This window comes from Carassius gibelio, chromosome B18 (assembly GCF_023724105.1).
Source record: "Carassius gibelio isolate Cgi1373 ecotype wild population from Czech Republic chromosome B18, carGib1.2-hapl.c, whole genome shotgun sequence".
NCBI classification, from domain to species: domain Eukaryota; kingdom Metazoa; phylum Chordata; class Actinopteri; order Cypriniformes; family Cyprinidae; genus Carassius; species Carassius gibelio.
Window position 1 is genome coordinate 4,417,541 of NC_068413.1, and position 14,075 is coordinate 4,431,615.

Genomic DNA, 14,075 nt, shown 5'->3' on the forward strand with positions numbered 1-14,075 from the left:
CAGCTGGACAGTCTGCAACACGCTACTGCCCAACACTGATGCTCTAAAACAAGAACATAAATCATCATAGTAGTTATACTCTCAAAGTCACTTTCACTTTGACGTCAGTGACCAAACTAAACTGGATTATGTCCTCATCCCATCAGGTGAGCGTCTGCATCACACTGCATTTTTAACAAGAATATTTAGTCAACAAATAGATTTTTCCACAGACACTCACAGATTTCTTAAGAGCTAATAAGGCAGATTCTGTCACATGTAACCAAAGAAAATGTGAAAAGATGACAAGCTTGGATTGGAAGAGGTGTATGATGAACAATAATATAATAATAGGCCTATACATTTAAACCTACATCGACTTTTGCTTTCTAGCAGATTTATTAATTCATAAAGACATTAAGATAATCTGAATGCAGTAGGCTGTATGTTTAGTAGTTTGTTTGTGTGTGTGTGTGTGTGTGTGTGTGAGTGTGTGTAGTAAACTTGCAGTCTCTCAGCAGCATTGGGAATCTGCAGTCAGTGCCTATAAGAGGCTTTCCTACCGCAATCCCTGCAACTGTCACAAGCACTCTGTCACTTAGAGATGATGATCAAATTCATTAGACCCTTAGCAACTCTGTCTCCTTGTTGGTGTTAATGAGGTTGTTTGGTTTGGGTATGCTTGTGAGGGCCAAACATCCTTACTAATATAGTTAACAAGTAGAAATAAGTATCATAAAAGTATGCTAAAAAACTACTAAAAACTACTTAAAAATGCTCATAAATTGGCCAAATCATGTTCATATTTAAATTAAATGATGTGTTCAGGTTTCTGCGAGGGTTAGACATAGGTCATATTTTTCTCTTGGTTACCACCAGTGAAAGCATTTGCCTATGTGTTGACAAATTACGGTAACTTATTTTAATTAGTTGACAATTCTTTCATTGTTTTCTCATCCTCATTTAATAATAAATATTAAAAATAATAATGATTGTAAAAAGTACAGACACATACATAAAGTGTCAAATATATTGCAACAGTACTGATTGAAATAAATTCTATTTTTCCCAGTGTACATAACAAGCGTAAATTATGTTTATTTGTTTATAAAATGACCAAATGTACAGTGTGTGTGCAATTATACGCCCCAACAGGGCGTTTTCTGATCACACAGTTCACCAATTTCCATTGAATACACACCCCATCCTGTTCTGTTGGAGGTTTGCCAGATGGGGGCAGTGTTTAGGAACAATTGCCTTCCTTACATAAGTCTGTTAATTCTTACTGCTTAGTGATGGGGAGACTCAAATATACTGTACGTCAAGGGGATTTGAATACCTGGCTGACCTGCTGACAACGTAACATCCTACGAAACACCTATTTGTGTACCCGTAACCCCTTTCTCCTCTCCCAAAACCTTCCCACAACATGCAGAAAGACACAAACCACAGACCTCAAATCACAAGCTAATTGCCTTTTCCTCAAAATAAATAGGTCAACACAAGTGTCTGATGTAAGGAAGGACACTCGTTTACCTGTGCACACATACAATGGTGCATGTTTGTTCAAGCCACGGTTGTGCCAGAGCGTCTGCGTGTAATTAGCCCATCAAGAGCCGTTTTCTGTTGCTCCAACCTGAAACCTCTCCAGGGTTGAGCACACTCCATCAGTGCACCCTGGGATTTGACTTTGTTTTTGAGAAAGTGGTTTCTAGGCTGTGCGTACACATAGTGACAGAGGAGTATGAATGCATGCACAAGCAAAAGAATGAAAACTACACCCCAAATAAACTGTTAACACATATTTTAATTGTCACAAATGCATGCTTTTCATAGCCACACACAATCTCAAATGTGCACTGCAATGTTACAGTACCTTTGGAGAAACAAGAGGTGGGGCATGTAAAACCCATCCCTTGTCTTTCGCTCCATTAGTGAACACCATGCACCACAAGTTCCTCCCCCCTTTAAAGCACACACACAAACACACATGCACACTTAATTCTGCAATCCTCTTTGTGAAAGTGACGCGCTTCTGTCAGAAACAGAGCTTAGCTGAAGTGAAACAGGGGAGAGAGAGAACCAGGCTCATTCAATTTCTGCTTGTCTGCCATCCGGTTAACTACTGTCTGAGGTCCTGTGATCTGGTTTTTCTTTCAGGTCGATCAGTAGGACTGCGAAAAAGACATCCAACCAGATCTTAGAAGCTTCTCATTTTGGACATTTGACATTTGGGACTGTCATTTGCTGATTAAAATCTCAACTTCATCCACAGATAACCTGCATTGCACTCACACAACTCTACAGCTTTGCTCTGTGTATTGGAAGATGCTAATAGCTTATGCAAATTGGATACAAATCTTACTGAGGACTTTCATATCCAGCTCTCATTGATTTTGTGTTCTTTTATACTTTGTGGAAGAGTTTGAATACGAAGTAGAACCTGGTGTATGAACAAACAGCTGTGATTGAGACAATCAGGTGCTTTTTGGGGTTGGTTCGGCTCAAATAGAGCCACAGTGGAGGACTACCCACTGGATTTTGGTGATATGGATGGGCAAGGGTATGAACGCTATGCAGATGGGGACAGGGACAGCTACCAAATTGATTACAGGCGTATTGTGGGGGACATGGAGCCGGCCAGGCCACGGATGTCTTTACGAGACTCAGATCATCACTTTCATGGCCTGTTTACCCATAATACACTACACGGGCACGGGCACGAGACGGCTGCCCAGCGCTACAGTGCCACCCGAATACAGGCGGGATATGAACCAGAGAGGTGAGAACAAAGTTTAGGTCTACTCGTTAAGAATGACTGAATGAGCAGGTCTTGGTTTCTTTTTCTCAAGTTTCTGATTTTACCATTCTAAGACACTGTATATTATTCTTGATCGCATTCAATAAGGAGGGACATATAAACACACAAATCTACATTATGTATGCAAATATATACAAATATACAAATATATGGTGTATATATGAAATACAATTATATCTATACCCATTACACACATATATACACATACATGTGACCCAGGACCACAAAACCAGTCTTAAGTCGCTCGGGTTTATTTTTAGCAATAGTCAAAAAACATTGTATGGGTCAAAAATATGGATTTTTTTTTTTTGTGCCAAAAATCTTTAGGATATTAAGTAAAGTTCATGTTCCATGAAGATATTTTGTAAATTTACTACCATAAATATGTAAAAACGTAATTTTTGGTTAGTAATATGCATTGCTAAGAACTTCATTTGGACAACTTGGACAACTAAAGGTGATTTTCTCAGTACCTAGATTTTTTCGCACCCTCAGATCCCAGTTTTTCAAATTGTTGTATTTCAGCCAAATATTTTCCTATACTAGAAATCTGGAAAGCTTATCAAATTGACACTTATGACTGGTTTTGTGGTCCAGGGTCACATATATTTTCATATTATGTTTGTTGCAGACAACAATTTTGGTAAAAATATTGACAAATAAATAAATAAACATATGGAATATTATTGTTTCATTGAATTATATATTTGTACAATAAAAATGTTATATACAAATGTAGAAACAATGATGACTTGATGACCAACTAAATAATTATGATTAATAATGTATTTTGACCCATTAATAATTAATGCTGTTTTGGAAATAACTCACGTTGATTTTGTTCCGCTTTTGTGTGTGTATATGAGTCATATCTTTATATTTTAATCCTTGTGTTGAAAATGTAGATGGAATAATAGAAAAATAACAGCTGTGAGTGAATGGGAGAGAAGAAGGAGAGGGCAGCTCTGTTGTGTCTGTGTTGACCTCTGTTTTGTCCAGTCAAAACATGTGAAGACAGTAATGTATTATATACAGAATCAGCATAATGATATATTTATAAACAAATAAGCATTTTATTTAATAATTTAATCAACATTTAACTACTTTAAAAGAATGAATTCATAGCAATGAATTAAATGACTGTTAGTCATGACAAAGTGCTTTGCTGCATAGATTATAATAACTTTATTCCATCTTTGTTTGACAACTATTGCATAAGATAAATGATACTAAATCTTTGTTTGATAGTTTGTTACCTAACATGGTGACATTTATGCATAAGTGTCCAAATACTTTTTGGGTCCACTGTATAAGCATCAATCTTATTTAGGAATCTCCTTCCTAAATAACAATTTGGAAAGTCCACAGCAAAAGCCTGTGATGTTGTTTTGACTCAATGACTCAAAAAATACACCTTTTCAGAAACCCAGTGAGTTTTCAGAGGGTTCTGGCATCATAGCTTATTACCTTATCCCTGCTTTGACACCAACACCTGCAACACAGGTGCTTTTCTAAGGGTCAAGCAACGGTCTCCCCACCTCTGCGACAGACACTTCTGTTTATTTAACTAGTATTTATCTGCCTCAGAAATGCAGAGCTTCAGCTTAGTTTAAGGCCCATGTAACTCTGAGAATTTAATGCCCATCAATCTGTAGTGTGTCTGCATGCTTTTCAAAGCTCCTTGCACATCGTCTGTGTTGTGCAGCATCTGAAATAATCTCTGCAAAATGTGTCATGAAGCTCGTTGCTGTAAAACAACTAAAATCTAGAGGGGCTTTGTCATTTTTCTACCAAATCTTTTATCTTTCCTATTAGTGTCAGCTCTCTTGATAGATGAGAAGAGAACTTTAATGAAGGATTAATTTGATAGGACATTCTTTAGGTGTAATCTGCAGTTTAGAGTATAAATCCCACTAGGAAAGAATAGCATGTCTGTGTATGTTGAGAGGGAAAGATTAAATGTCTATCAGGAATAGATTCAGCTGATGGCATAATGCATAACCACTTAGAGTCATCTGGATGTTAGATGCTGCCTATATGTTAAACAAGGCTTTAATGTTTGAAGGGATTTTATTGAATGTATGTGCAGTTAAATGCAGTGCAATTTTAGTGCAAAATGCATTACAGATTCCATGTTATAATCAAGACTTCATTAATCAATGAATGATTTAGCAATTTGCAATAAATGATACAAACCATTGAAGTCCACTAAGTTTTTAAATACAAAAAAAAAGTTTTATGCTCAGAAAATATAACCCTCTGAAGATCTGGCCTGAAACAAACTGGCCTTTATAATATTTTTGACATTTTTGTATTAAATATCAACTTGTTTGTTCTTTTTAAATGTATAAATAAATACATAAATAAATCTGCCTGCAAAACAGCCTTAATATAGTAAATGTATGAATGAAAATAACCAAAATAAGATCAAATAATAAGACAATAACCTAGTACATCTCAACAAAATATATTGCATCCTTTAACAAAGTAAATTAAAACACAACACAGGTTTCACTTCAAATAACAGGTTCCAAATAAATAAAAGAAAGAAAGAAAGAAAGAAATAATAAGTGTGTGGACATCCTGCATTTATTACAGGTGTTCAGGTTTAGTTTATAAATATTTATAATATTTTTTGAATATTTAATAAAATTGTATTATAATGTGTCCCAATTAGACGCGTTTCAGGCAAGATTCAGCTCATAAAAAGTTCCAATAAAACATGTTTAATGAGTCTCGAGTCGAGAACGCATTTTTCAGATGGGTATTTTGAATCGGTTCAATCGAATCATCGCAAAAAGATTCGAAGCAAAATAACAATTCGTTTACTCAGAATCTAACTCGATTTATCTGTGAAATCTCGAACTTTACGAACATTTTATGCATTTTCGAACATTTTATGCATTATATCGTTTCAACATAAGAGTGGCTTATGTAAATCCAGAGATGTATATATAAAAAAAGTATTTTGACTTCCAGAAAACGTGCAAAAACAGGTTTGGGGAGTGTTTAGCTCAACCTTTCCTGTTCCCTTTCTAAGCGTTAAACTGAGCGGGCATCATGTGACTTCAGTTCACACGGTTGACGGTCTCTCCATGAGACCCTCCATCAGAGCAGCCTCAGCCTCCTCAGAACGCTGCTGTACGGGATGAGAAACTGCTGATCCCGCAATGATCTCTAATGCACTTTAATACAGCCGTCATCATGTGAGATACAGTGCGTGAGGGTGAATATTCAGCAGAAGGAAGTGTGTTCATAACACCGATCCGAAAGAGAAAGTAACTCGAAACTGTAAGTGTATTCCTCTTTGTTTTTGTTCTTTTATATTTAACGCGCTTATAAACGTTGAAGAATGAGCAGCAAGTTATCTGCACAGAAAATTGTCGTTTTGAATTTATTTGCATTTTTTTGATTTATCTCGCCTTACTATCAGTAGGCATTGTTCATGTATTTAAATTTTCTTATTTTATGTATTTAGCAGACGCCTTTATTTATTTATGTATTTATTTATTTATATGCTGTGAAATATATTCCACAGCAGGACACTGTTGCATCACTATAACATGCAAAGTCAAATCAATACCTCTCTGAAAAGGTGTTTTAAAGATGTTGCATAATTTATAGGTACAACATTGTTTGTATGCACTCTCATACAGAACATTTTGTCTGTGGTTGTTTGAAGTTAAAACCTAATTTCGTGTTACAAACTCTCTTTTGTATGTTTGTAGCATGGCTGATTACCTTATCAGCGGTGGAACTGGGTACGTTCCAGAGGATGGACTCACTGCCCAGCAGCTCTTTGCAATTGGTGATGGTCTCACATACAAGTAAGTCAGGGATCATGTGCACAAAAACCTTTTCTAGATGCCCTGTCTTGTCCGTATAGACTGACATGGACAGCACAATGTCAGTGCAGGACCTATCGTGTGTATCTTCACCCTGGCACACACATAAACTCTGGGTAGGCATCTTTCTGGACACCTGTCAGTGAGATGGCTCTCAGCTCCATGGCAACCCTCGTGCATCTCCATAGCAACCGGGAGCTCAAGTGCTCAGTCACAGCACATGCAGCCCGTGTTTATGGGACAATGCAAAACCAGAGTGCATGTGCGGTCCCTTTTGTCCCTGCTTGCTCAACACGCGCTTTAGTATCAATTAGAAATTCAGATTGTTTAATGAACATAGTATGTTTTGCACCAGTGCATTAAATAAGCTTGTGTTTGTGTGCAAATATAATGTGTTTATGCTTTCCCAGCAATATGAAAACTTGTTATCAGAGCAGTAGTCTCTGCGTCTATTTTTGTCATGCTGGCTGGAGTGTTTAATCTGGTATAATGTAGGTTTTATAAGCGTTAGGCCACATGGGACGGGACACTGAACAGTGCCTTCTCACACATCCTCCTAAGACAGACAAAACCGTTCCCATTTGTCCTGTATCAAAACATTATCGTGCTTTAAAGTGAGGGATATCATTCAACACTTTCTATTTGTAGCCCTGAAACAGTTACTGTGCTTTTTATGTCAAGTTAGATTCTAAGAACACTGATAACATGCTTTCGTATATCAAGTTTTGGGTACCACTTTAAGTTCAGGGTCGATTTATTTCATACTTTTACTCAGCAAGTAGGCATTCAAATATAAAGTGACTAAACCTAAATCTCATATTTTTTATTTGCACACACTTTTGTAGTACTGCTGCATTAGAGGCTCATTGGTGACAGTGTTAAGAACATTAACAGGATGTCTCAGTATGCCACATCCTAAGTAGATTATATAACTCCTCTTGACAGGACCAGAGACATACTGTATACATGCAAGTTTATCATTTGTGGCTTCTTAAAGTATTAATGCTACAGGCAAACACGCATATTCATTTACTCATGCACTGCATTAAAATAATCAGTCGACTGTAATGTCATGCATCCTCACTAAATAAATGGTAGTGTTTAGTATCAGTGCATACATTGCTGTCATGTTTGCATAAACTAGTCATAATAATACCCCAAAATTCTGAATCAACCTTAGTTTGTTTTATGCTTGTTTTAGAGTGGCTTTCCTTTTTTGACACTGATTTGATTTTGTGTTTAAGCATTTTGTAATTTTGATAATGTTCTGATTCATAAATTGCTGATCTCTGCCACCTGTCCTTCCTCATTCAGTGATTTCCTCATACTGCCTGGCTTCATTGACTTCACATCCGATGAAGTGGTGAGTACCATCCGCATTTATCAGAGGTTATCAACAAATGGGTGGAACTGACCTCAAAAGCTCTTGTATATCAGTAAACGGTTTTAGTGCAGAGGATCATTTTTGATCACATGACTCAACTCAGATGCTAAGTTGTTGGAACAGGAGCTCTTTAACTATCAGTGAGGTGGAAGATCTGCACAGGAAAGTGTTTGATAAGAGGCTAATATGGCTGTGTTAGCATCCACACAGTCCCTGGTGTTCTGGGCATGTTGTCACAAGCAGTGAAGCTCAGGTGTGTGTGTATGTGTGTGTGTGAGAGAGAGAGAGAGAGAGAGAGGGACCAGGATGACATGAATATCAGTCCCCCTGGAACCATAACTTTAAACACATTTTTAATTAAAGATGGAGCAAATATTCATTCCTAAAATAGATCATAAGCCAATGATTTTTCTAAACAGGGAATCAGTTTAACTTAATGGGTACTATTTCAACTTATTTTGTTGAAAATCTCATATATGTTTTGGTTTAGGGTTGTCTAGGAGTCTGTTTTAAATGATTTTTTTTCCAGTGGGGCAGGCAGGTTGGTTTCCTGCTGATGTAAACTCAGATACACAACACTGTTTGTGTTTTCTTTGAGCACTTCTGAGATTACACTGAGCTGCGGTTAATGATGGGACACAGGTGTTAGAGAGAGAGAAAAGAAAAATAAGATGTGACCGTGTCTACATTTTAAGTCAACTTGTGTGACTGAGTCAGTGTTATGTAATTTACATTTACATTTATTCATTTAGCTGACGCTTTTATCCAAAGGGACTTACAATTGCTATATATGTCAGAGGTTGCACGCACTGGAGCAACTAGGGGTTAAGTGTCTTGCTCAGGGACACATTGGTGTCTCACAGTGGATTCGAATTATAGTATTTATTATAGTGCTGTCAAATGATTAATTGCATTCAAAATAAGCTTTTGTTTACCGTACATAATATGTGAGCTCAAAATCATAATACACGCATGTGTGTGTTTATATAAACTTAGAGTATACTCAGTAAACACACATACAGTATATTATGCAAACAAAAACATTTATTTTGCAAGCACTAATTCATTCATATTTTATTTACATACTTTATTGTCATAATTTTTTTACATTTATGTTTCAGCTTTCCATTGATGTATGGTTTATTAGGACAATATTTTGCAGAGATACAACTATTTGAAAATCTGGAATCTGAGGGTGCAAAAAAATCGAAATATTGAGAAAATCGCCTTTGAAGTTGTCCAAATGAAGAGCTTAGGAATGCATATTTTTGATTTATTTACAGTAGGAAATCTACAATATATCTTCAAGGAACATAATCTTTACATAACATCCTAATGATTTTTGGCATAAAAGAAAAATCTATCATTTTGACCCACACATTGTATTCTTGGCTATTGCTTCAAATATACCTGTGCTACTTAAGACTGTTTTTTTTGGTCCAGGGTCACAATTAGATTTTATTTTACTTTACTTTAGCTTTATTTCACCTAACAATTTGTCGTAGGATTTGACATCTGCCCTGACCCGCAAGATAACCCTGAAGACGCCACTTATTTCCTCTCCCATGGACACAGTCACAGAGTCCTCCATGGCCATCGCTATGGCTGTAAGTAACAGTCAGAGAAACATTATATAAATCAGAACTTGTACTGAATCCTAATTGCTTTTCCATTTCATCCACTGGCTTTTCCCGTAGCTCATGGGCGGAATAGGAATCATTCATCACAACTGCACACCTGAGTTCCAGGCCAATGAGGTCCGGAAAGTCAAGGTCAGTCACATGAGCGAAACTTGTATTAACTGTAAACTGTAGATTCCAGATATAGTTCCAGTATAATGTGAACTACCACTAATTAAAATGTTTTTTGTATCTGTCATATTGGCAGAAATTTGAGCAGGGCTTCATTACGGACCCTGTAGTGATGAGTCCACGGCACACGGTTGGTGATGTGTTTGAAGCAAAGGTACGGCACGGTTTCTCCGGCATCCCAGTAACAGAAACCGGCAAGATGGGCAGCAAGCTGGTGGGCATCATTACATCACGAGACATTGACTTCCTGTCAGAGAAAGATTACAACAGACCACTGGAGGAGGTTTGTGATTTGAATTTTCTGAATTCTAATTAAATTTTTTAATAACTTGAAATTTGGTTCCAGTTCGAGTGAGGTTTCACAATCTAATTATTCATTTAACCTCTAGAAAGTGTCAATTTGAGTGAAACTGATTATTCTGTAGCACAACTAATAATAGTTTCGAGTACCAAATTGGATCATGTGACACTGAAGACTGTAGTAATGACTATTGAAAATTCAGCTTTACCATCACAGGAATAAATTACATTTTAAAATATGTTAATAGAAAATAGTTTTTTAAATTGTGATAATATTTCATAATATTACTGTTTTTAGTGTAGTTTTGATAAAATAAATGCAGCCTTGATGAGCATATGGGGCTTCTTTCAAAAACATTAGGACCACAAACATTTGAAAAAGGTATATAAAAGAATATAAAAACAATTTATTTTAAATATGTTTTAATAAAATAAAATAAAAACATTGATCACTGGTGAATCATTTACAATAAAACCAGTTGCTTTTATTAAGAAAATAAACAATTCAATTTTTTTTGTCCTTAAACACTCATAATAGTCATTAAAGCTACTAACATGCAGAGTTCCTGAAATTTCTTAAATCTTTCAGGCAATGACAAAACGAGAAGATTTAGTGGTTGCTCCAGCAGGTGTAACGTTAAAAGAGGCTAATGACATCTTACAGCGCAGTAAAAAAGGTATGAGTCTCAATTTCAGTTTTGTTTGTGTTGTGACGTTTAGCAAAAATTAGCTGATCACATTCCTGTTATTCTCTCTCAGGTAAACTGCCTATAGTGAATGACAGCGATGAGCTTGTAACTATAATAGCTCGTACTGATCTGAAGAAGAACAGAGACTATCCTCTGGCCTCCAAAGACTCTCACAAACAGCTGCTGTGTGGTGCTGCCATCGGCACCCAAGAGGACGACAAGTATCGGCTAGACCTGCTCATGCAGGCAGGAGTGGACGTGATAGTTCTGGTGAGTCCTGAGGAGAACAGAATGACATTAAACTTTAGAAGAACACAGTCCTGTTTCTGGAGATCTAGCGTTTTGCATCACGTTTGCTGCATTCCGCTGAAACTTAAATCCGGACCAAAACAACAGAACTCAGAATTTCTCTTGCAAAATTCAATAATTTGTTCTGCCAAGATGCAAACATGTCAACACCAGGGATAGATGTGCACATTTAATCAGAAACACTTTTTTCCGGGAAAGCTTTTTTAGCTCATCAGATATCCACGGCTTCCCCTTAGAATATTTATTTCTGGATTTTATACTCATCAGCGGAAATGATAAATCTAAGGCCTTATTAAAAGACTTTAAGAATAAACTGTATGCACTATTAATGTCTTGTGACATAAGTACCTCATCCCATATGATATTGCCAGTGGCAGACTTAAAATGATCTATGTCTTTTCTTGAGAATTTACGATATTTATTTGGCCCATTCTTAGGATAACTAGACATTAATTGGCTGGATTGGATAAACTGAAAGACAGGAAGGTGATCAGAGATATCACACATCAGGAGGCCTGAAGTGACCTCAAAATTATAAGAATTAAACAAAATATTATCAATCAGAGTAGCAGATGAGGAAGTGATTCTAGATGGTTTTGTAATAAGAGGGAAAAAATTAAAAGAATGGAGTGCATTTAAAAAATCAACTGTTTGTGTTAAATCACATTTAAGTAAGTTAATATTATAGTCACCGAGTAAAAAACATAATTTGCTTTCTTTGGTTATTAACTCAAGTGTTGATTGAAGTGCATCAATAAATTGTGGTATTATGGTCTGAGTCTGGTGGTCTATAGATGCATCCGATCAGAATACTCTTACCATTGAATTGTTGACAAGATGGAATTTCAATAAATATAGACTCTGTATTAGTGGTGTCAAATTCTGCACTAAGATCATCTCTAGCACCAGCAACAAAGGAATTCAAAACATATAGAGAGACACCCCCTCCTCTTTTGTTTTTTCTACAAGAATGAAATGATACATAATTAGGTAGGGGGAATAAAGAAAATACGTCATCAGTCAGCCAAGTCTCAGAAAAGGCCAGGACTGAGAAGGAAAAACTTAAGGTAGACAGAAAAGTTCTCAATTCGTCATGATTTTTAGACATACTACGAATATTCCAATGGAAAGTAGAGAAAAGATTTTTAGGAAATTTTATGGTTTGATGCAGTGAGTTTACTTGCCCTTCAGAGTAATAGTTACAAGACAGTTTTAATAAGTTTAAATTAGGTTGATTTACATCAGGATTAAAGAAACTATCATAGATGCCACAACTGTCTATGTTCTGCTCAAACGGGTTGAAAATAAGAGAATTATCATCAAAGATGGTCAAGTCAATAGAAGCCATAGAGCTTAAACTGGCGAGAGAATAGACACAGACTCACGTGAAAAAAACTGGTTGTCCCGTTTGAGATGGCCTCCTACTTCAAAAAAACTAATAGCTAAAGTTATCTGAATATTCCATCTGTCCCAGAGAATTGGATAATCATCGTCCACAATCGCTGACACACACAAAAAAATAAATAAATTAGTAGGTCCGCACATCCAAAGCTGATATTGTAACTCAACTCTAATCATCATTTGTAGAGGTTCAATTCGTCCATTTCCTTCACCATCACTGCTCTTTCCTCTTCTGGTGTTGCTCCAATCGTTCGGATATAAACTTTACCATTTCGAGACCAGGTTGCTTTGATCTTTTTAGCCTTTTTCAGTTGCCGCGCTGCATAAGCAATATTTCCGTTCTTCCTCGTTAAATGTTCATTCACAAACACTCCCGTACCTTTTAACTTGAACCCTTGTTGTAGTAAGGCGATCTTATCCTTTCTGTTGATAAAACGGATTATGATTGCCGGTGGGGTAGGTCTATTTTTGTTATTCCGAGGGAGTGTATGACAGGCTGAGATCTGATTTCTATGAATGGGAATATCCTTACTACCGAAGAATTGGATAACCTGGACTTCCAGGGTCTCCGTCTCAGCAGTTGTGTCATCAGCATTGTTTCCCGCAGCGACATTGGAATAGGCACGGTGTCGTGTTTTCAATCCAGAGATAATCAGATCATCCAAACGGTAATATTGCTCTACATCATCCAGTCTCTTTTCCAATTCTTTGATCTGCTCGTCTTTCTTCTTTAGTTTAACTTCATAACCGCTCACCTGAGCTTGTAGTAGATTCACCTGTTTCGTGAGCTGCAGGATCTCCGTTTGTTGCGTTGCTATTTTGCCGACCTCTAGTTGGATTGAGGCCAGAGTCTTTATAATATCTTCCATATTGGCGATAATCGTAAACTTTGTCGTTGTTGTAATACTAAAGTATGCATATAAAGATGAGCTCAAGAGCCTCGGTTACATGGCTCTTTCTCACGGCTCTTTCTTCTTGACTCTCGTTGTCAGACTCATAGACTCATAGACTTTATAGGAGGTCTATTTTTAATCCTTCTTCCATTAATACTGAAAATTATAAGAAATGTAAAAACCACTTCACATCTTTAGTAAGAAAAGCAAAGAAAGCTTATTATTCAAATCAATTTGCACAAGCTTCTAAAAACATTAAGACAACATGGCACCTCATTAATCACTTACTGAACCGTACTAAATCCCCATTTACTGCCCCTGTAGTAATGAACAGTAAGAAGGGGGTTCTCTCCAACCCTGTTGATATTGCTAATGGTTTTAATGAGTTTTTTTATATCGATTGGTTCTGAACTAACATCTAATATTAATGGCTCAGATATACATCCCTGTTCTTTAATTAAAGGTCAGTATCCTCCATTCCATAATTTTGACCCACCAACTGTTCAAGAAGTTCGTAATATTATTTTATCACTTAAAAATGCAGCCCATGGTCATGATGGCATTAAAAGTCTTCTTATTAAAGAGACAGTTGACTATATTATTAAACCTCTCACTCATATTCTCTCATTGTCTTTGAAAACTG

General features: G+C 36.5%; 1 protein-coding gene across 4 annotated transcripts in view; it reads left to right on the forward strand.

Annotated features, from left to right (window-relative positions):
• impdh1a (IMP (inosine 5'-monophosphate) dehydrogenase 1a) overlaps positions 1-14,075 on the forward strand; it is a 26,108-nt gene continuing 12,033 nt past the window's right edge. Inside the window, exons 1-9 of one of the 4 annotated variants that reach the window (XM_052581640.1) lie at positions 1-146; positions 2,140-2,761; positions 6,529-6,627; positions 7,960-8,008; positions 9,535-9,636; positions 9,727-9,801; positions 9,917-10,123; positions 10,730-10,817; positions 10,900-11,099. In XM_052581640.1, coding sequence (XP_052437600.1) covers positions 2,529-2,761; positions 6,529-6,627; positions 7,960-8,008; positions 9,535-9,636; positions 9,727-9,801; positions 9,917-10,123; positions 10,730-10,817; positions 10,900-11,099 — 1,053 coding nt within the window. In that variant the 5' untranslated portion in view covers positions 1-146; positions 2,140-2,528. Of the gene's footprint in view, positions 147-2,039; positions 2,762-5,487; positions 6,092-6,528; positions 6,628-7,959; positions 8,009-9,534; positions 9,637-9,726; positions 9,802-9,916; positions 10,124-10,729; positions 10,818-10,899; positions 11,100-14,075 lie in introns of those variants that run through there. The other 3 variants (XM_052581641.1, XM_052581639.1, XM_052581642.1) reach the window with 3 other exon arrangements.